This window comes from Nerophis ophidion, linkage group LG28, assembly GCF_033978795.1.
Source record: "Nerophis ophidion isolate RoL-2023_Sa linkage group LG28, RoL_Noph_v1.0, whole genome shotgun sequence".
NCBI classification, from domain to species: Eukaryota; Metazoa; Chordata; class Actinopteri; order Syngnathiformes; family Syngnathidae; genus Nerophis; species Nerophis ophidion.
The window spans coordinates 21,934,495-21,957,810 of NC_084638.1; the positions used below are offsets into that span (position 1 = coordinate 21,934,495).

The window sequence follows — 23,316 nt, forward strand, 5'->3', positions numbered from 1 at the left end:
TTATATATGTGGCAACTAGTCAGTACTGTCTATTGGCAACTAGTCATCATATACATATGGCAACTAGTCATCGGATATCTATGGCAACTAGTCATCGTATATCTATAGCAACTAATCATCGTTTATCTATGGCAACTAGTCAGTATTATATCTGTGGGAACTAGTCAGTAGTATATGTCTATTGGCAACTAGTCATCATATATCTATGGCAACGAGTCATCAAATATCTATAGCATCTAGTCGTTGTTTATCTATGGCAACTAGTCATCATATATCTATGGCAACTAGTCAGTATTATATCTATGGCAAGTAGTCATCATATATCTATGCAAACTAGTCAGTATAATATATATGGCAACTAGTCAGTATTATGTCTATTGACAACTAGTCATCGTATATCTATGGCAACTAGTCATCATATATCTATAGCAACTAGTCATCATATATCTATGGCAACTAGTCGGTATTATATATATGGCAACTAGTCATCATATATCTATGGCAACTAGTCAGAATTATATATGTGGCAACTAGTCAGTACTGTCTATTGGCAACTAGTCATCATATACATATGGCAACTAGTCATCGGATATCTATGGCAACTAGTCATCGTATATCTATAGCAACTAATCATCGTTTATCTATGGCAACTAGTCAGTAGTATGTCTATTGGCAACTAGTCATCATATATCTATGGCAACTAGTCATCATATATCTATAGCATCTAGTCATCGTTTATCTATGGCAACCAGTCATCATATATCAATGGCAACTAGTCAGTATTATATCTATGGCAAGTAGTCATCATATATCTATGCAAACTAGTCAGTATAATATATATGGCAACTAGTCAGTATTATGTCTATTGACAACTAGTCATCGTATATCTATGGCAACTAGTCATCATATATCTATAGCAACTAGTCATCATATATCTATGCAACTAGTCAGTATTATATATATGGCAACTAGTCATCATATATCTATGGCAACTAGTCAGAATTATATATGTGGCAACTAGTCAGTACTGTCTATTGGCAACTAGTCATCATATACATATGGCAACTAGTCATCGGATATCTATGGCAACTAGTCATCGTATATCTATAGCAACTAATCATCGTTTATCTATGGCAACTAGTCAGTAGTATGTCTATTGGCAACTAGTCATCATATATCTATGGCAACTAGTCATCATATATCTATAGCATCTAGTCATCGTTTATCTATGGCAACCAGTCATCATATATCAATGGCAACTAGTCAGTATTATATCTATGGCAAGTAGTCATCATATATCTATGCAAACTAGTCAGTATAATATATATGGCAACTAGTCAGTATTATGTCTATTGACAACTAGTCATCGTATATCTATGGCAACTAGTCATCATATATCTATAGCAACTAGTCATCATATATCTATGCAACTAGTCGGTATTATATATATGGCAACTAGTCATCATATATCTATGGCAACTAGTCAGTATTATATATATGGCAACAAGTCAGTATTGTCTATTGGCAACTAGTCATCATATACATATGGCAACTAGTCACCGTATATCTATGGCAACTAGTCATCATATATCTATAGCAACTAATCATTGTTTATCTATGGCAACTAGTCAGTATTATATATATGGCAACAAGTCAGTATTGTCTATTGGCAACTAGTCATCATATATCTATGGCAACTAGTCATCATATATCTATAGCAACTAGTCATCGTTTATCCATGGCAACTAGTCATCATATATCTATGGCAACTAGTCAGTATTATATCTATGGCAAGTAGTCATCATATATCTATGGCAACTAGTCAGTATTATATCTATGGCAAGTAGTCATCATATATCTATGGCAACAGCGCTGGTCCGGGGGAGTAGTTGCAGATTTGTGTCCGCCTTCTCTCTCCTCTAATCGGCGTCGGACTCTGCACACATTTAGAACCGAACCAAACTGAACCGAAACGAAGGAAGAAGACGGATTTGGTCTCCGTGCGCGAGGCAACCAAAACGGAACCGCGCGCGGTCACGAGGGGAATCGAGTCGGGATCCTTGTCTCCCGGCAACGGGAGCGCTGAGCGGCACGTCGGCATGTCTTCCAAAGAACGCGTGAAATTGGGGAAGGAGGACAGCGTCACGCTGCTGCCATGTTTTTATTTTGTAGAGGTGAGTGTCTGCTCTCACATCGCAGCATCTTTATCGGGCGTCAAATGATCTTTTTGTACGTGCAATCTCGGCAAGTTACGTCGTACAATCCTCACAGATGTCACTTGTTTCCTTCAAGTGCCTCCAATGTGCCCGCAGCTCCATTTTTTTTTTCTCCTCAGGGAATATTTGTCAGTGTGAAATATGAAATATGAAACATGATGAAGGACGATTAGGGCCGGAGTGAAAAGACAAACAGTCAAATGTTTGAACACCATGTCACTAAAACAATCGTTAAAAAGAAATATATATTTCACAGCTGAGCATATCCATAATGTAAAACACAGAGCCCAAAATAAATACACAATTAATTATATATATAAATATTAGTATTGTCAAAAATATTTAAAGGCAAACAACTGGGGATGTTGTGATCAGATCAGGGATTTATGCTGCCGATTCAGATACCAATCATCCATCACTGAGATGGGTTCATACCACTACCGATCACATGTACTAACTGTACATGTTTCTATGTATTTATGAGTGCTATTGACACATAGACAAAGTCATTAGTACTCAATAACTAAGTAATATATACTAAAGTTAAAGTTAAAGTACCAATGATTGTCACACACACACTAGGTGTGGCGAAATTATTCTCTGCATTTGCCCCATCTACTACTCCTTTAAATCCCCTCAATCTGTTCCTGGATTATTTCCTGAATTTGTTGACAAAACAACAAAAAATAATTGAGAAAATAAAAATATCGATCCAACCATTCTTGTATCGGTCTTATACTGATATTACCCTTGGTGTCAACACCACCAGTTTATGGATCGATCCTCCTCTTAGTGTGGCGTACTGACTGTGACGATTTGTTGATATTTTATCCTCTCTCCAACTTTTACTTATCTATTTCCTGTTAATAACTGCTTACTTCCTGCTCTAACTTCTATCTGCACTTCTTCAACTTTACTAAGGACTCACTTCTTCTCTTGTATCCAGCTAACGTAGCGGTTATCTTAGCAATTAGCATATCGGCTCCTGGGTTTTTCGCTGTGTTCCTCCAGAGATTCTTTGATTGTGATACTTATGATATTAACAATAGAGGTTTATTTGTTGTTATGGAGCCGATTATTCTTAACTTAAAGGCCTACTGAAACCCACTACTACCGACCACGCAGTCTGATAGTTTATATATCAATGATGAAATATTAACATTCCAACACATGCCAATACGGCCTTTTTAGTTTACTAAATTACAATTTTAAATTTCCCGCGAGTTTCTTATTGAAAACATCGCGGAATGATGAAGCGTACGCGTGACGTCAAGGACTCTAAGGAATTATTAGCGCTGCACCAATTAATTACACAGTATTTTGGACATCTGTGTTGCTGAATCTTTTGCAATTTCTTCATTTAATAATGGAGACTATAAAGAAGAATGCTGTTGGTGGAAAGCGGTGGATAGCAGCTGTCTTTAGCACAGAGACACAGCCGGTGTTTCTTTGTTTGTTGTGAAGCTTTAACACAGAGCGGTCAAGCGAACATGTTTTCTCTACGTCAACCAGCATGTTTTTGGATGGGGAAATTGTGCTATATATCTTACCGGAGAAATCATTGGATTATTCGTTGTCCTGCAGCAGCTGTTTGAAATGCAGCTGTAAGCTAGCTTGGCTCCTCAGTTTCTCTCTGAGACACTGCGTGTTCACCGCAGCCATCCGACCTTGAGGTATGTCTTTACGATCTTTAAAATCTCACTAAACACTATTAAAACAATAAGCAGATAAGAGATCTTCCAGAGTTATCATAGTAAATGTGTCTAATTACATCTGAAACGCTCACACTGCCGCCGCCCTGAGCCGTTGCTTTTTTTTCTTTCTTTTTTTTCTAGTCCTTCACTATCAATATCCTAATTCACAAATCTTTCATCCTCGCTCAAATTAATGTGGAAATTGTCGCTTTCTCGGTCCAAATCGCTCTTACTGCTCGGTGGCTCCCATTATAAACAATGTGAATATGTGTGGAGCCCTGCAACCCATGACGTCAAGCGCACATACTTCCGGTAAAGGCAGGACTTTTCTATTAGCGACCAAAAGTTGTGAACTTTATCGTCAATGTTCTCTACTAAATCCTTTCAGCAAAAATATGGCAATATCGCGAAATGATTAAGTATGACACATAGAATGAACCTGCTATTCCCGTTTAATTAGGAAAATCTAATTTCAGTAGGCCTTTAAGGGAGCGCCTCCAAATTGTGTATGGAGACACACAATTGGCAGCTAATTGATAAAACAGAATGCTACAGTATTGAATAAAGAACACATTCTGCACTACAATATTGAATAAAACATGTTCTGCATTCCAATATTGAATACAATACCTTTTACACTACAATATTAGTTAGAACACGTTCTGCACCACAATACTGAATAGAAAACGTTCTGCACCACAATATTGAATAGCACACGTATGTTGAATAGAACACATTCTGCACTACAATGTTGAATGGAACTTGGGCTGGGCGATATATCGATATATATGATATATCGATATATATGATATATCGCGGGTTTGTCTCTGTGCAATAGAGTAAATGACTATATAGTAATATTCGAGTATACGTTCTCACGCAGTTGCTTTTAGCTGCGGGCGTACACTTCAGGCTCTTCACACTCTTTCCTGTCTTTCCTTCTCACAGACAAGCAGGCACACATTCTTTCATAGTGGGGCAAAAAAGTATTTAGTCAGCCACCGATTGTGCAAGTTCTCCCACTTAAAATGATGACAGAGGTCTGTAATTTTCATCATAGGTACACTTCAAATGTGAGAGACAGAATGTGAAAAAAAATCCAGGAACTCACATTGTAGGAATTTTAAAGAATTTATTTGTAAATTATGGTGGAAAATGAGTATTTGGTCAACCATTCAAAGCTCTCACTGATGGAAAATGGTTTTGGCTCAAAATCTCACGATACATGGCCCCAATTATTCTTTCCTTAACACAGATCAATCGTCCTGTCCCCATAGCAGAAAAACAGCCCCCCAAGCATGATGTTTCCACCCCAATGCTTCACAGTAGGTTTGGTGTTCTTGGGATGCAACTCAGTATTCTTCTTCCTCCAAACACGACATGTTGAGATTATACCAAAAAGTTCTATTTTGGTTTCATCTGACCACATGACATTCTCCCAATCCTCTGCTGTATCATCCATGTATCCATTTTAAGTGGGAGAACTTGCCCAATCAGTGGCTGACTAAATATTTGTTTGCCCCACTGTACGTCACATACGTGTCCGCCCTCGCAGAGCAGAGAGGTAGCATACTGGGCTTCGTTAGCTGCTAACGTAGCCGTATGAGAGAAAGAAGGTGCGCATCTGGTAACAAGTGAAGGAAGACTTAATTCCCATTAAAAACAGCAGGGTTTTCATCGTCTGGCGGTGGTTTGGCTTCAAGTGGAAATATGTCGAACAGACAACCGTAATTCGTCAAGTGTCGGGGAAAAAAGCATTGCTATAAAAAGTATCATTACTGCTAATATGTAGCATCATTTGAAAAGTCACTCGCTAGAGAATGAAGAGAATTTCATAACGTTTGTCGTAACCTACCACATAGTGAAGGACGAATACTATTTGATTTCCTATTACGCAGCTCATTTTTATTTGACAGTTAAAATGTCTCTGACAATCTTGCACTTTATGTTTTGGAAATGACTTGAATGTTTGTGCCATTGCTTCATAACTTTAATAAATACACTTTTGGTCAATTGACTTAGTTGTGATTTCCCTCTCTGCATGAAAGTTTAAAAGTAGCATATATTAATGCAGTATGAAGAAGAATGTTTTAATGTAGACACATTAGGGGTGTAACGGTACACAAAAATTTCGGTTCGGTACGTACCTCGGTTTAGAGGTCATGGTTCGGTTTATTTTCGGTACAGTAAGAAAACAAAATATACACTTTTTGGGTATTTATTTACCAAATTTGTAAACAATGGCTTGATTCTTCTAACATTGGGAACACTATAATAATTCTGCCCACGTTAATCCACATTAAACTGCCTAAAGTTGTTGCTTAGATGAACTAAAATGACACAACTTTTCTTCTACATATAAAAAGTGCAACATTAAACAGCTTCAAGTCAACTCATCATGCTTAATTTATTACAGCATTGGGGAAGCCTGTAATTGATTTTTATTATGTAAATGTTATATTTTTATCAACATGTGATAGCATGGACCCTGCCATTCAAAACTAGGCTGCTACATTACTAATGATTCATGTAACTATAGCTGAAAATTCATCCCTGACCACCATGGAGTTTATGTAGGCTTTATGATACACTTACATTATTTTATACACTATCAGAGACAGAAACTCTTCATTTAATATAAGTCCTTTTTTGCTGCTTCAACACACTTCAATCAACACTGTTCGTAACACACGCACACACACACGCCCGCGCGCACACACACCCCAAAATGAGTTAACGTTTCGCTAAAAGCTAACTAGCCTTCACCTAAAGCCAGGACTGCGAGTGAGCTGAGCTGCAGTTTGTTTCTAGAAGGTCAACGGGCTCATAGTGATGTTTAGAAAGTAGTTGACTTGGAATATAATTTGGGGAGAGTGAGTTGCTCCCCTGCTAAAGACCTATCTGCTCGACATCGACACTGAAGACCTGATGACATGCACACTGAATACGCATTGCTGATTGGCTTTGTATGTAAGCAATCAGATGGTTGTGTGGGCGGGACAATGCAGGGTGCAGTGTACAGACACAGAGGCAGAACGGAGCGGAGCAGCTTGTTAAGACTTTAGCATAGGCGGCTACTTCATATGTACGAGTTGAACTCGTTCGGTATTCCTCCGCACCGAACCGAAACCCCCTTACCGAAACGGTTCAATACAAATACACGTACCGTTACACCCCTAATACGCATATAATCATAATACTGCTGTGATTATATGCATCAAGTGTTCATTCAAGGCCAAGGCAAAATATCGTAATATATATCATACTTTATATCGCGATATGGCCTAAAAATATCGCGATATTAAAAAAAGGCGATATCGCCGAGCCCTAAATGGAACACATTCTATGTTGAATAAAACACGTTCTGCACAACAATATTGAATAGAACACGTGTTATGTTGAATAGAACACATTCTACACTACAATATTGAATTGAACACGTTCTGCACTACAATATTGAATAGAACACATTCTACACCACAATATTGAATAGAACACGTCCTACACTACAATATTTAGTAGTACACATTCTATGTACAATAGAACACGTTCTATACTACAATATTTAATTGTAAATGTTCTACAATACAATATTGAATAGAACACGTTCTGCACATCAATATTGAATAGAATACGTGTTATGTTGAATAGTACACATTCTACACTACAATATTGATAAGAACACGTCTTACACTACAATATTGAATATAGCACGTACTTTGTTCAACACGTTCTGCATTACTATATTGGAAAGGACACATTCTACACCACAATATTGAATAGGAAATGTCTGCACTATAATATTGAATAGAACATGTTTTACACTACAGTACAATATTGAGTGGTACATGTTCTATGTTGAATAGAACACGTTCTGCACTACAATTTTGAATAGACCACCTTCTGCACTACACTATTGAATGAAACACGTACTATTTTGAATAGAACAAATTCAACACTACAATATTGATTAGAACACTTTTTACACTACAACTTTTAATATAAAACACGTTCTATGTTGAACACGTTCTACACTAAAATATTGAATTGAGCACGTTCTGCACTACAATATTGAATAGAACACATTCTACACTACAATATTGAATAGAACACATTCTACACTGAAATATTGAATAGTACACATTCTACACTGCAATATTGAATAGAACACATTCAATGTTGAATAGGACACGTTCTACGCTACAATATTGAATAGAACACATTCTATGTTGAATAGAACACATTCAATACTGCAATATTTAATAGAACACGTTCTAAACTACAATATTAAATAGGACATGTTCTACACTAGAATTTTAAATAGGACACGTTCTACACTACAATATTGAATAGGACATGTATATATGTTGACTATAACCCGTTCTACACTAGAATGTTGAATTGAAACACATTTTGCACTACAATATTGACTAGCACACGTGCTATGTTGTATAGACACACCTACACTACAATATTGAATAAAACGCTCTATGTTGAATGTGTCTATGATGAATAGAACAATTTCTACACTACAATATTAAGTAGAACACTTCCATGTTGAATAAAACACTTTCTACACTACAATAGTTAGTATTACGCGTGCTAGACTACAATACTGAATAGAACATGTGCTGTGCTGAATAAAACACATTCTGCACTACAAAATTGAATAGCACACATTCACCACTACAGTATTGAATAAAACACATTTCATGTTGAATAGAACACGTTCTACACTACAATATTGAATAGGACACGTTCTACACAACAAAATTGAATAGGACACGTTCTACACAACAATATTGAATAGAACACATCCTATGTTGAATAGTACACATTCGGCACTACAATATTGAATAGAACACGTTCTACACTACAATATGTAATTGTACACTATATGTTGAATAGAACACATTTTACACTACAATATGGAATTGAACACATTCTGCACTACAATATTAAATACAACACGTATGTTGAATAGCATATGTTCTACACTACAATGTTGAATAGAACACGTTCCACACTACAATATTTAATAGAACACGTTCTACAATACAATATTGAATAGAACACATTTTACACTACAATATTGAATAGCCCACGGCCTGCAGTACAATATTGAATAGAACACGTTCTACACTTCAATATTGAATAGTACACGTCCTATGTTGAATAGAACACGTTTTACAATACAATATTGAATAGTACACGTTCTATACTACACTATTGAATAGGACACGTTCTACACTACAATATCTAATAGAACATGTCTATGTTGAATAGAATAGAATGTCCAACTCTACAATATTGAATAGAACATGTCTATGTTGAATAAAACACATTCTGCACTACAATATTGAATAGTACACATCCTGCACTACAATATTGAATACGACATGTCCTTTGATGAACACGTACTATGTTGAAGAGTACATGTTCTACACTACAATATTGCCTAGACCACTTCTGCACTACAATATTTAATAGAACACGTCTATGTTGAATAGAACACGTTCTACACTACAATATTGAATCTAACACATCTACTCTATGTTGAATAGACACTGTCTGCACTACAATGTTGAATAGACCACGTTCTACACTACAATATTGAATAGAACACGTTCCACACACTACAATATTGAATTAAACACATTCTGCGCCACCATATTGAATAGATCATGTTCTATGTTGAATAGAACACATTCTACACTATAATATTGAATTGAACACGTTCTACATTACAATATTGAATAGAACACCTTCTCCACTACATTATTGAATAGTACACGTTCTGCACTACAATATTGAATAGACCACAATCCAGACTACAGTATTGAATAGAACATGTGTTATGTTGAATAGAACACCTTCTACACTACAATATTGAATATAACACAATTACCCTATGTTGAATAGAACACTGTCTGCACTACAATGTTGAATAGAACACATTCTACACTACAATATTGAACAGAATACGTTCCACACACACCACAATATTGAATTAAACACATTCTGCGCTACTATATTGAATAGATCATGTTCTATGTTGAATAGAACACATTCTACACTATAATATTGAATTGAACACGTTCTACATTACAATATTGAATAGACCACGTTCCAGATTACAATATTGAATAGAACATGTGCTATGTTTAATAGAACATGTTTTACACTACAATATTGAATAGAACACATTCTACACTACAATAATGAATAGGACACGTTCTATGTTGAATAGAACACATTCTATACTGCAATATTTAATAAAACATGTTCTACACTACAATATTGAACAGAACATGTATTATGTTGAATATAACACATTCTGCTCTACAATATCGAATAGAACATGGTCTACACTACAATATTGATTAGAACACATTGTGAAGTGAATTGTATTTATATAGCGCTTTTTCTCTAGTGACTCAAAGCGCTTTACATAGTGAAACCCAATATCTATATATTTGTATTTTTTTTTATTTTTTTTTTACATTCAAACCAGTGTGGGTGGCACTGGGAGCAGGTGGGTAAAGTGTCTTGCCCAAGGACACAACGGCAGTGACTAGGATGGCGGAAGCGGGGATCGAACCGGCAACCCTCAAGTCGCTGGCACGGCCGCTCTACCAACCGAGCTATACCGCCCCTGTACTACAATATTGAATAGAACACAGCCTATGTTGAATAGAACACGTTATATATTGAATACAACACTGTCTGCACTACAATATTGAATAGAACAAGTATTATTTTTATTCCCCAGAGTAACATTTATAGTATTGTTTTTTATTCCTCAGAGTAACATTCATCCATCCATTTTGTACCGCTTTGGAGTCGCGGGGGGTGCTGGAGCCTATCTCAGCTGCATTCGGGCGGAAGGCGTTGTACACCCTGGACAAATTGCCACCTCATCACAGGGCCAACACAGATAGACAACATTCACACTCACATTCACACACTAGGGCCAATTTAGTGTTGCCAATCAACATATCCCCAGGTGCATGTCTTTAAAGGTGGGAGGAAGCCGGAGTACCCGGAGGGAACCCACGCAGTCACGGGGAGAACATGCAAACTCCACATTTACAGTATTATTATTTATTCCCTCGAAAAATATTTATAGAATATTTTTTTTCCCCAGAGTAGCATCTATGGTATTTTTTTTATTCCCCGGAATAACACGTGTTGTATTTTTTTTATTCCCCAGAGTAACATTTATAGTATTGTTTTTATTGTCCAGAGTAACATTTATAGTATTTACACCCGCAGAGTAACATTTATAGTATTATTTTTTTACACCCCGGAGTAACATTTATAGTATTATTTTATTCTCCAGAGTAACATCTATAGTATTATTTTATTCCCCGGGGTAACATTTATAGTATTATTTTATTCCCCAGAGTAGCATTTATAGTATTATTTTATTCCCCAGCGTAACATCTATAGTATTATTTTATTCACCAGAGTAACATTTATATAATTATTTTTTTTATTCCCCAGAGTAATCTTTATGGTATTATTTTATTGCCTAGAGTAACATTCATATTATTATTTTATTTCCCAGAGTAACATATTTGAGTAATAATGTTTAGGGAAGAAAATCATCATGTCAAATAGTTTCATGTGTTCATCTTCCATATTTTCTAATCATCTCATGTCTAACATTGGAGTGTCTTTGTCAGTCAGGGTGTTCTAGCCCGGCTGCCCACTTGCTGGCAGCTAGGCAACACAGAATCAAACATATTTTTGTATCCCTGGAACGTTTCCTTCACACACGAGAAGTCGAATCTACCTTAAAGGCACTGACAGCTCCGCATACAAAACACAAAAACTAGGAAAACCACGTTAATTGTCATGAACCACTCTAACTGACTGAAACACACAGGGAGTCAATGCAGAGAATTTAAAACTGGTGTAATGTGAGCCTGCTTTTTGGTCTTTATCAGCTGAAAGACAAGAAGGCCCAAATACCGTACAAATATTTATAAACCATAAGAAGACCCTTAAAATTGACACAATGCAGAGATTTTAAAACTGGTGTAATGTGAGCCTGCTTTCTGGTCTTTGTCAGGACACGTGCGGCTGAATTTTGGAGTAGTTGTAAAAGGTGCAAAAATAAATATGGAGAAGAATAGGACCTAAAAAATGATCCCTGAGGAACGCCACATGTGATTTCACGGGTCTCTGAGGAGCATGTATCAACACCAAGAATCTTCTGTCTGAGAGAGAAGAATTTAGGACCAGAGAAGCCCACCATGCTCCTAAATTTCTACTCCAGGAGTCTTACAAAATGATTTAGCAACATCCCTCCAAACGCTAACATAGATAATTGCTCATCTAGCATCTCTTCGACCACCATGATAGAAACTATCTCATTGTTTGAGTTTGCATTGTAGCCAAACCGTTTCCCTAAATATAACACATCAAAAACAGTGAGCAAACTATACAATTGCATGTACTAATGGTGGTGTACTAAAACTGATAACTGGTACATACTACCCTATTTAAATCAAGATTTGGTGTGCGCTACCAGCATTTTGTGCCCATAGAAACACTCATTTCCCTCCAAAGTCTCATTATACTGCTCACAATCTCACCAAGTATATATTTCTAATCAAAATATCTAAACAAATATTTTAGTACATATATTAGTATATATACTCTGAATTGTCGTTTTTCCGTAAGCCATAAGAACTTTTAAGGAGAAAAAATACTACTTTTGAGCATCACAAGTTTGCTAGAAAAAATATCAAAAACTTCACACTGTTTGATCCAGGTTTTTAGGTTTTGCCACATAGTAACTTTTGGGCATAAAACTGGAAGTTTAAAATCATGTACTTTCACATAGTAACATATACTACATTAGCCTTAATGTACTTGTTTAATGAATATTCAAATGAAATGAAGTAAAGCTACCTTTAATTTAAAAGGATATATTGTCTAGTACAGGGATTGTTAACCTTTTTGACTTCGGGGCCCAACGTTTCCACTACAGTGGGGCCTGGGACCCCTCAAATGTTAACACGGAATTAGTGATATTATTCAATATACAATAATTATATCTAATATACTTACAGTTTAACAGCTCATCAATCTTGTCAAATGATATGAAATAGGATTTTTATTGATTAAACAAATAAATCTTACGTTTAAGCCAGGCTGATTAAAAAAATAAGTACTAACCAAGTATATTGCATTATAACTAAATAACTGATGACATTTAAAAACAGAACATTTTCATGCACTTATGTTATGCTTAAATAAAAAAAAGTAATAGTAAATATGTTTCTTTACTAAAATTAAATTGCAAATAAACATGGTGTTTCACCACTTAAGTCATAATTTTTTTGCGCTTAAAAAACTTCTCTATGACTTCTTCTGTTTGTTTGAGATAATCCTTACTACCACAAGTGGTGGAAAAGTGTATTACAATCTAGTTCCGCCGCAGATGAGAAACATATATTTTTTGGCCCCACTCCTAGGGTTAAGAAACACTGCTTTGGAATTTTTTTTACCAGAAGCCAAGATAAAGATTAGGTGATTTGTTGTAACTTGTGCTGCCCTAGTTTTCCGGGTTTTTTTGCCGTCAAATGCTCAATTGTCCTCATACTTTTTAAGCATGAAAAGTCACACCACATCGATCATGAATCAACACTGGCAGCCATTTTTATTTTCATCTCCACAATGATTGATGAATCATCAGCCAGTAGATAGAAAATATCCTTGTATCAAACAATAACTATTTATGACGTGTCAGCAGAGAAGATAAATGACGAAATATGAAACATGTTTTTGTCCTCCAGCAAGAAGAACTGCTTATTGATCACTGGATGAAGGATTATCTTATTTTATCTTAGACCAGCTGTGTAATATCATCCACACTTGCTGGAAAGACACTTATCAGAAATGAGAGGACTGTTTGAACATAACCTTCACCAGTTGATGGAACCATTCTATTACGCCTCTTAGATCACTTCTAAAAATACACAATTGACTACAAAGAATGTTATTGTTAGACATTTTGTTTTTATACTCACACGATAACCTCACACACACACACACACACACACACGCACACACACACACACACACACACACACACACACACACACACAAACACAAAAAAAACACCCTGTTTTTCGAAAACGTTTGTCCACGTTAATGTTCGTACTTTTGCGGTATTAACGTAGCATTTTAAGGATGCCGATGGTTTATTGCCATTAACATGTTTTTTTCAGATGAATAATGCCGATGGAGTAGTCAGCATTAATGTGGAAAGTGCTGTCAAATGATACAAAAAGGTTGTCAGATTAATTTTACGTTTGAATTTAGATCAATCATGATTAGTCACAGGTTATTAATTATTCGTATCATATAATTTAACTTAGTAAAACCCCAATATTTGGACACAATAATCACATGAGTTAACATGCTATTTTGGATAGCAACAATAAAAATATATGTATATATACTGTATGTATATGTGTATAGGGTTAGGGTTTATATATATATATATATATATATATATATATATATATATACATATATATATATATATGTATATGTGTGTGTATATATATATATATATATATATATATATATATATATATATATATATATATATATATATATATATATTAGGGGTGTAACGGTACACAAAAATTTCGGTTCGGTACGCACCTCGGTTTAGAGGTCACGGTTCGTTTCATTTTCGGTACAGTAAGAAAACAAACAAATATATATTTTTTGGTTATTTATTTACCAAATTTTTAAACAATGGCTTTATCCTTTTAACATTGGGAACACTAACAATTCTGCGCGCATTAATCCACATTAAACTGCCTCAATTTGTTGCTTTGATTAAATAAAATGACAAAACTTTTCTTCTACATATAAAAAGTGCAACATTAAACAGTTTCAAGTCAACTCATCATGCTTAATTTATTACACCATTTGGGAAGCCTGTAGTTGACTTTTATTATGTAAATGTTATATTTTTGTCAACATGTGATAGCAGGCACCCTGCCATTCAAAACTAGGCTGCTACATTACGTATGATTAATGAACTATAGCTGAAAAATAGTACAATAGCAATAGGAGAGACTATTCATCCCGGAAATCTATGGAGTTCATGTTAGTTCATGTGAAATAACAGACAGACAGGGCTTTGCTTCCCCTAACACACGCACGCACACACACGCATACACACACACGCACACGCATGCATGCATGCACGCACGCACACACACGCACACACAGCAAAATGAGCTGTGTGTGCGTGTGTGTGTGTGTGAAGGCTAATTAGCTAAAAGCTAATTAGCCTTCACATCACCTCAAGCCAGAACTGTGAACTGCAGTTTAAGTTTCTAAAATGTCAACGGGCTCATAGTGATGTTTGTAATAGTTGTGACTGGAAAGTGTTTTTAATAATTTGGGGAGTGTACGATTTCCGCTGCTAAACACATGTCTGCTCGACAATGAAGCATTTACAACATGCGTTCTGAATACGCACTGCTGATTGGCTGTTACATTGCTCTGAATATGCACTGCTGATTGGTTTTGTATGTAACTGTGGACGTCGTGTCCTCCGGACTAAAGAGGAAAAGAACCATCCGGATTGTTATAACTTACACATCACATTACACATTTTTTTTTTTTTCCAAGATGGCGCTGCTGTAGTGGCTGCTGTTGGCAGGAGCTCCGTGCTCTTGTGTCATCCTTTTGTGTTTCCCTCTTGTTTTCATGTGTTATTATATTTTCTTGCCTTTGGTCCGGGACCCTTTGGGACTGTGTGACAAGGGGTGGCACTTTTTTGACCTCTGTGGTGCTTTTTTTTGTGGACTTCTGGATCTGCCTCCCGGGAGCCTTTTGGCCAGCTGCTGGGTGTCAGCCACACCGGAGTCTGTTTGGAGGGACTGGAGGAGATGCGGATGAGGGGACAGGGCTGCAGAGCTAGCACTGAGTGCTGGGACGGAGAGGCTTGCGGCGTCTTGGCTGGGTGAGCAGGTGTCGGACACCTCAGTCACCTTGGACGTATCCTCGCTCATCCATGCGGACTGGACACTGGCCCGGAGTGGAGTTGGCTGTCTTGGTTGCTTTGTTGGGTCTGCTCCTGTCTCTGGCCATGCTCCCTCCACTCCAGCGGACAATGGCGTGGAATACCGCAGAGGCCACCACATTGGACATGTTTCTTTTACTTTTTTATTCATAGCTGTATGTAGACGTGTCTTGTTGCATCAGCTGCTTTAATGTCTTTAATGTCCTCTGTGTTCTTTGATGTTTGATGTTTCCCTCTTACACACATGTAAGAGGGATGTGTACTATGGCTATGAGTTGTTTTTTTCCCTTTGCCTCAGTCTGCACCCCCTCTCCAGGGCCCAGGCTAAGACCGATTTTTTAAATTTTATTTTAATCTTCTATTTTTTTCTCCCCCCCCCCCCCCTGTTAACCTGTATCTCACCTTTTTTGTAAGGGGCGCTGGAAGCCGCCAGACCCGTCAGCGATCCTGTTCTGTCTCCCTGTAACGTTTGTCTGATCTTGAATGGGATTGTGCTGAAAATTTTAATTTTCCTGAAGGAACTCTCCTGACGGAATAAATAAAATACTATCTAAAAAAAAATACAAATCTGTGAAGGCACCATTAATGCTAAAAGGTACATATAGGTTTGCAGCATCATATGTTGCCATCCAAGCAACATTATCATGGATGCCGCTGCTTATTTCAGCAAGACAATGCCAAGCCACGTGTTACAACAGCATGGCTTCATAGTAAAATAGTGCGGGTACTAGACAGGCCTGCCTGTAGTCCAGACCTGTCTGCCATTGAAAATGTGTGGCGCAATATTAAGCCTAAAATATGACAACGGAGAGCCCGGACTGTTGAACAACTTAAGCTGTACATCAAGCAGCGATGGGAAAGAATTCCTCCTGAAAAGCTTCAAAAATGGATCTCCCCAACTTCACTGGTTTTGGGTTTTGTATATATACAGACATAATATATGTGTATATGTTTGCATATATATATATACATATGTATGTTTGTATATATATTTTATATGTGGCTATTTGTGTTAATAATAATGGATACTGTATATCCATCCTTCCATTCTCTACCGCTTATTCCCTTTGGGGTCGCCGGGGGCGCTGGTGCCTATCTCAGTATATATATATATATATATATATATATATATATATATATATATATATAGATATAGATATACATATATATATATATGTATATATATACATCCATATGTATACATGTATGTATATATATAAGTATGTATATATGTGTAAATATATATGTATGTAAGTATATTGACATATAATATGTGTATAATAATTCATATATTTATACATATACGTATGTTTGTGTATACATACTATATGTGTATATAGATGTATATATGTATGTCATATATACATGTATGTATACATATGCGCATATATATGTACATACACACATGTGTATATATGTATATTTATATGTGTATATGTATATATATGTATAGGTATGCAGGTATATACGTTTTATGTATATGTATATATATATATATATACACGTGTATATATGTATATGTATGTTTATATTTGTATATTTATGTATATATATATATATATATATATGTGTGTGTATATATACATGTATATATGTATATATACATGTGTTTATATATGTATATGTATACACATATATGTATATACATACATGTGTGTATATGTATATTTATATGTGTATATGTTTATGTATGTATATGTGTATATATGTATAGGTACGCGTATATATATGTTTTATGTATATTTATATACATACATGTATATATGTATATGTATGTGTATATATGTATATGTATATATGTACGTGTATATATGTATATTTATGTATATATATGTATATATACATGTATATATGTATATATACATGTATATATGTACATATACATGTGTATAAATATGTGTATATACATGTATGTATATGTACTTTAGTGTCTAAATGCAGGTTACATTGAAAAGAGAAAAGAATCATGGTCTCCTTTGCTGCAGATCCCAATTCTCGCCCTGGCCATCATCAGTCTGTACTTCTTGGAGCAAACGGACCTTTTCCAGCCAGTGCATTCTGGGTACAGCTGCAGCGACAAAAGCCTTTCCCTGCCCTACAACTTACACCAACAGGAAGTGTGTCCTCTGCCTCTGCTCTTCAGCTTGGTGTTTGCGATACCCACGGCCACTGTGAGTAGGACCCGATATCGTCTCACCATGAATACTAAATACTAAATTTCACGTTCCAATTTGAAAATGGTGACTTAGAGTGGTTTTGACATCATATTACAGATGTGGTGCGGGCCACACTGTTTTCTCACACACACCTTTTTTGTGTTGGGCAAACACGACACTAGCTTGGCAGAAGCTGGAATAACACCAGGAACTCCCAAGTTTCTGAACAACCGCTCTATCATCTGAGCCACGCCCCCCCTGATTATCATTAGCACGTTAGCATTTTAACTGTTTGTATACTTGTGAGTTCATTAGCATGCATTTTACCTAGCTTTTTGTTAAAAATCATGGCGCCGTCTTGGAAGTATGCTAACATCTCTTATATTAGCATGCTAAGGTTTTATGCTAGCTTTTTTTTTTTAGCTCATTGTGTATGGTTAAACATTCAAATAGTGAATTTTGGTATTTTCTCTTATATAGTCATATGCTACCGTTTAATGCTAGCTTTTTAGATGATTGTGCACGTTTGAACCTAAAAATCATGTTTTCTTGGAAGTATGCTAACATCTCTTGAATTAGAATGTTAACATTAGTATGTTCAAGTTTTATACTCGCTTTTTAGCTAGTTTGTATGTGCACGCATAATCACAGTGCATTTTAATACTTGGCGCTATTTTAGAATAATGCTAAGTTGTCCCGTATCATCATGCTAAAAATGGGATGCTAATGTTTTATGCGAGCTTTTTAGCTCATTTTATATGTTTAAACCTTCAAATATTGCATTGTGGTATTTTATCTTATTCAGTCATAGGCTACTGTTTCATGATAGCTTTTTAGCTGATTGTGTATGTGTAAACCTAAAAATCATGTTTTTGTTTTATACTTGGCTCCATCTTGGATGTATGCTAACATCTCTTGTATTAGCATGTTAACGTTAGTATTTTCAAGTTTTATGCATTTTAGCTCATTTGTATGTGTACGCCTAATAATAGTGCATTTTAATACTTGTGCTATTTTAGAAGAATGCTAAATTGTCCCGTGTCATTATGCTAAAGTAAGGATGCTAACATTTTATGCTAGCATTTTAGCAAAATTTCTATGTTTAAACCTAAAAATCATGGATTGTAATGCTCGTCGACATATTGGTAGTATGCTAACATTTTATGCTAGATTTTTAGCTAATTTTATATGTTTGTACCTTTTTTATGTATTTTTTATTTTTTGTTCTGTCCAGCTACTCAGGCAAATCATGTTGTTGCTGTAGATGCCCACATCGGCTGTACAGATTTAGTTTATAAAAGAGAAGTGTGGGATACTTCTCTTGTTGCCTTATTTGTATTTGACTTTACTAAATGGATTTATATTATTATTTGGTGGAGCCGGGCCAGAGCAGGAGGGGATAGAAAGAGAAAAAAGGGAGACAGTTCAGGGAAATTGTCTGGCTAAGAGGGTGATAAGACAGACAGACAACAACAACAGCAAACACAACAATAACAACAACAACAACAGAACAACATCAGCAAATAGGAAATGTACAAATGTGATGGTAAAAGTTATAGCAAAGAAGCAGTTAGTGAAATAAATAAAAATACATAAATGACAATGCACATTATTACACTACAAAAAGAGCAATACAAATACCAATAGAAATGGCACTATTTATAATGAATAAAAACAATAATCACCTCTATTATCAACAATACAATTGTTCAAATGCAACAGTACATATATGTAATGATAACTTGAAATACAAAATAAAGCAGTTAAATGGAGGGGAAGAAAGAGAAGCCAACTATATTGACCTTGTAGATTGTTATAGTAACTATAGGTTAAGCTTTGTCAGTGTGCCATGTGTTACCCAGTTTCCTTCGTATATGTTTAAAGAAACGTGATTATGTACAAAAAATTAGTGTATGTATGTATGTGTACTTGTATATGTACTGTATGTGTATATGTATGTTTGTACAGTGAATGTATAAGTACAGTATGTATATATTGATGTTTGTACATTAAATGTATATGTACAGTATGTGTATATGTATGTTGTACAGTGAATGTGCGTGTGGATTTACGAACTTTGAGTGTGTAGGTATGTACTGTATTTGTGTATGTATGTAGGAGCATAGGTACCTATGTGTGCGCGTATGTATGTATATATGTATGAATAATTGTGTGAATGTGAGTATATACAGTATGTGTATTTGTATGTACAATATATTTGACTCCCAGTATGTGCGGGAGCTAGAGTACGGCCCCAGCCACCCAGACAGCCCAACCCAAAACAGGTGCCCAGGGAACAGGGGACCACCGGCTCCATGCAGCCAGGCCGGCCAGCACAGGTACCCCACCATGCCGCCTGGAAGAGCCAGCAGCAGACCATAGACAGGCGTTTCGGCAGAGGACAAGGCACGAGAGAAGCAGGGGACAGCCAACCCCCAAGTCAGCGGGACAGCACACCCCTCACGGGCAGAAAGGTGAGAAGCCCCACCCGAGGGGCCCATAGTTTCCCTGAAACCAGACAGGAAAGCTGCCCACGCCTTACCAGCCACCGGGCCCCCACGAGCCGAACCACCACCCCCCAGAGAGCATGGCGAGGACCGCCGCAGGCCACCCCACCCAAGTGGGCCGCCACATGGGGCCACAGGAACCACTCACCCCACCTGCATGCACCCTAACGATGGAGTTACAACAACCAGCAACTGCCCTGTTGAATCCTCTTCCTGAGAGAGGGGAAAAAAAATAAAATAAATAAAAATAACAATAATAAAATATAAATAAATACAAAATATTATAATAATGATTAAAAAATGTAATACAAATAATATTAAAACATTTTTAATATATGTGTGTATATATATATATATATATATATATATATATATATATATATATATATATATATATATATATATATATATGTACTGTATATTCAAAATTTTTGGCCAACTTGCAGCAACGTGGAATACCTGGCAGTGCACCAAGCTGTCACAATAGATTCGGGGACTACACCCAGCAGGCCCCAGCCAAGGCGGGCACCCGGAAGGGATGCGGTGGGACAAAGGAGCTCCAGACACGCAGCCCGGATGCAGTAGCCTGAGACGCCGTATGAGGGGCCGTTAGGGACATTATTCAGAAATACCTCTTACATACACTACTGAAATGCTCTCACATAAACAACTGAAACGTTTTTCTCACACGCACACTACTGAAACACTCATGTACTCACTACTGAAATGCTCTCACATAATTAACTGAAATATTTTTCTTACACACAGTACTTTAACACTCTTATACACACTACTGAAACACTCTTATACACACTACTGACATGCTCTCACATAAACAACATAAACCTTTTTCTCACACACACTACTGAAACAGTCTTATACACACTACTGAAATGCTCCCACATAAACAACTGAAATCTTTTTCTCACACACTACTGAAACACTCTTATACACACTATTGAAATGCGCTCACATAAACAACTGAAATCATTTTCTCACACACACACTACTGAAACACTCTTACATACACTACTGAAATATTGTCACCTAAACAACTAAAATGTTTTTCTCTCACACACCCTACTGAAACACTCTCATAAACACTACTGATATTTTTCTCTCTCTCACACACACACACACACACACACACACACACACACACACACACACACACACACACACACACACACACACACACACACACCAGTGACGTGCAGTCAGGGTAGGCAGGTGAGGCCACGCCTCACCTGCCATCATGTAAAAAGAAAAAAATAATAATGAAATTGTTATATGTATTCAGTGATCATACTATAAAGTTATTTTCCATTTAACTTCACCAGTTTTAGATTATTTTTATTCAAAATCGCTGAATTTTCACATTTGCGCTCAAATACCGAGCAGAGACTTGCGGTGAGTCACAACCAGCTGAGCCTCCCGGTCACCATGGCAATGACTCGCCTAACTGCATGCTGCTGTGCAGTGAGACCGTATTGCTATATGAATTATAATATACATTTCCATTGTTTAGTTAGCTGAGGTATATAATGTACAGTGTATTTTGTCAACAACTGTATGTGTGTAACGTATTTCTTGTGCTGGGCAATCATAAAACTGCTGCGAAAACGCACTGTGAGGCTCGCAGTAATCTGGCCTCCTGGTGGTAGAGGGCGCTAGTGATCCCAGAGATCATTCTTGCACTACTCGGCTAGCCCTGGGGACATCTGAAACCGGTATGTTTTAAAGTTGTCGTTTGCCTGCATATCGTAAAAACAACAGTCCAACATTTTACAACTAATTGTAAACTTATAGGTGCCGACCATCAGGGACGAGTTGCGACGAGAGAATGTGTCGATGTTAAGATATTACGCCGACTTGGTAAGACTATCTGTTTGCTAACAGTAGCTACTAGCCGTACCCATGTATTTTCTAAGGACAGTTACCATCGGGTTTTAATCCCGTTTCCTCCAATGTTTCTGATCCGATTGAATTGATATTTATGTCGAATCTTTATTTTGGGTAATTAAATATGGTGACTGAGTATTGTGGCGTTTTAAGTCCATTTGCATTTTTTATGCTACAGTAAAGACAATGAATGAACACGGCCGCTGGAGCGCGGTTACACCTGTCATAGTGACAACACTGTGTGGCTGTATGAACTGCGAATGCAAATATGGACTGCGATCAGTCTGGTATGGCTCCTATAAACTTGAAGAACGTTTGATATTACTTTTTATGAATTACCTGAACTAAACCAAAATTGTTTGTTGAGATTCCTTTCTGTTTTTTTCTTTTGTATTGAATGACCATTCCTATTAATGTCTGTCCACAAGTTGTTGCACTGTTCATGTTTAAATAACACCAGTATCATTTAAAGTATTTAATTGTGTCTGTTCTACTCTCTCCGAGTCGTAATCTAGACTTCTGATTAGCCCAAATATTGAGAATTTCTACTATACTAGCTACAGTACCTGCTACATTAAGTTAAAGTACCAAAGATTGTGACACACACACACACACACACACACACACACTAGGTGTGGTGAAATTTGTCCTCTGCATTTGACCCATCCCCTTGTTCACCCCCTGGGAGATGAGGGGAGCAGTGAGCAGTAGCGGCCGGGAATCATTTGTGGTGATTTAACCCCCAATTCCAACCCTTGATGCTGAGTGCCAAGCAGG

At 36.6% G+C, this 23,316-nt stretch overlaps 1 protein-coding gene across 1 annotated transcript in view; it reads left to right on the forward strand.

Moving 5' to 3' along the window:
- Positions 1-1,885: 1,885 nt before the first annotated feature.
- The window catches only part of LOC133544965 (phospholipid phosphatase-related protein type 4-like), a 91,434-nt gene continuing 70,003 nt past the window's right edge, over positions 1,886-23,316 (forward strand). Inside the window, exons 1-2 of the mRNA XM_061890223.1 lie at positions 1,886-2,174; positions 17,960-18,145. Coding sequence (XP_061746207.1) covers positions 2,100-2,174; positions 17,960-18,145 — 261 coding nt within the window. The 5' untranslated portion in view covers positions 1,886-2,099. The remainder of the gene's footprint in view (positions 2,175-17,959; positions 18,146-23,316) is intronic.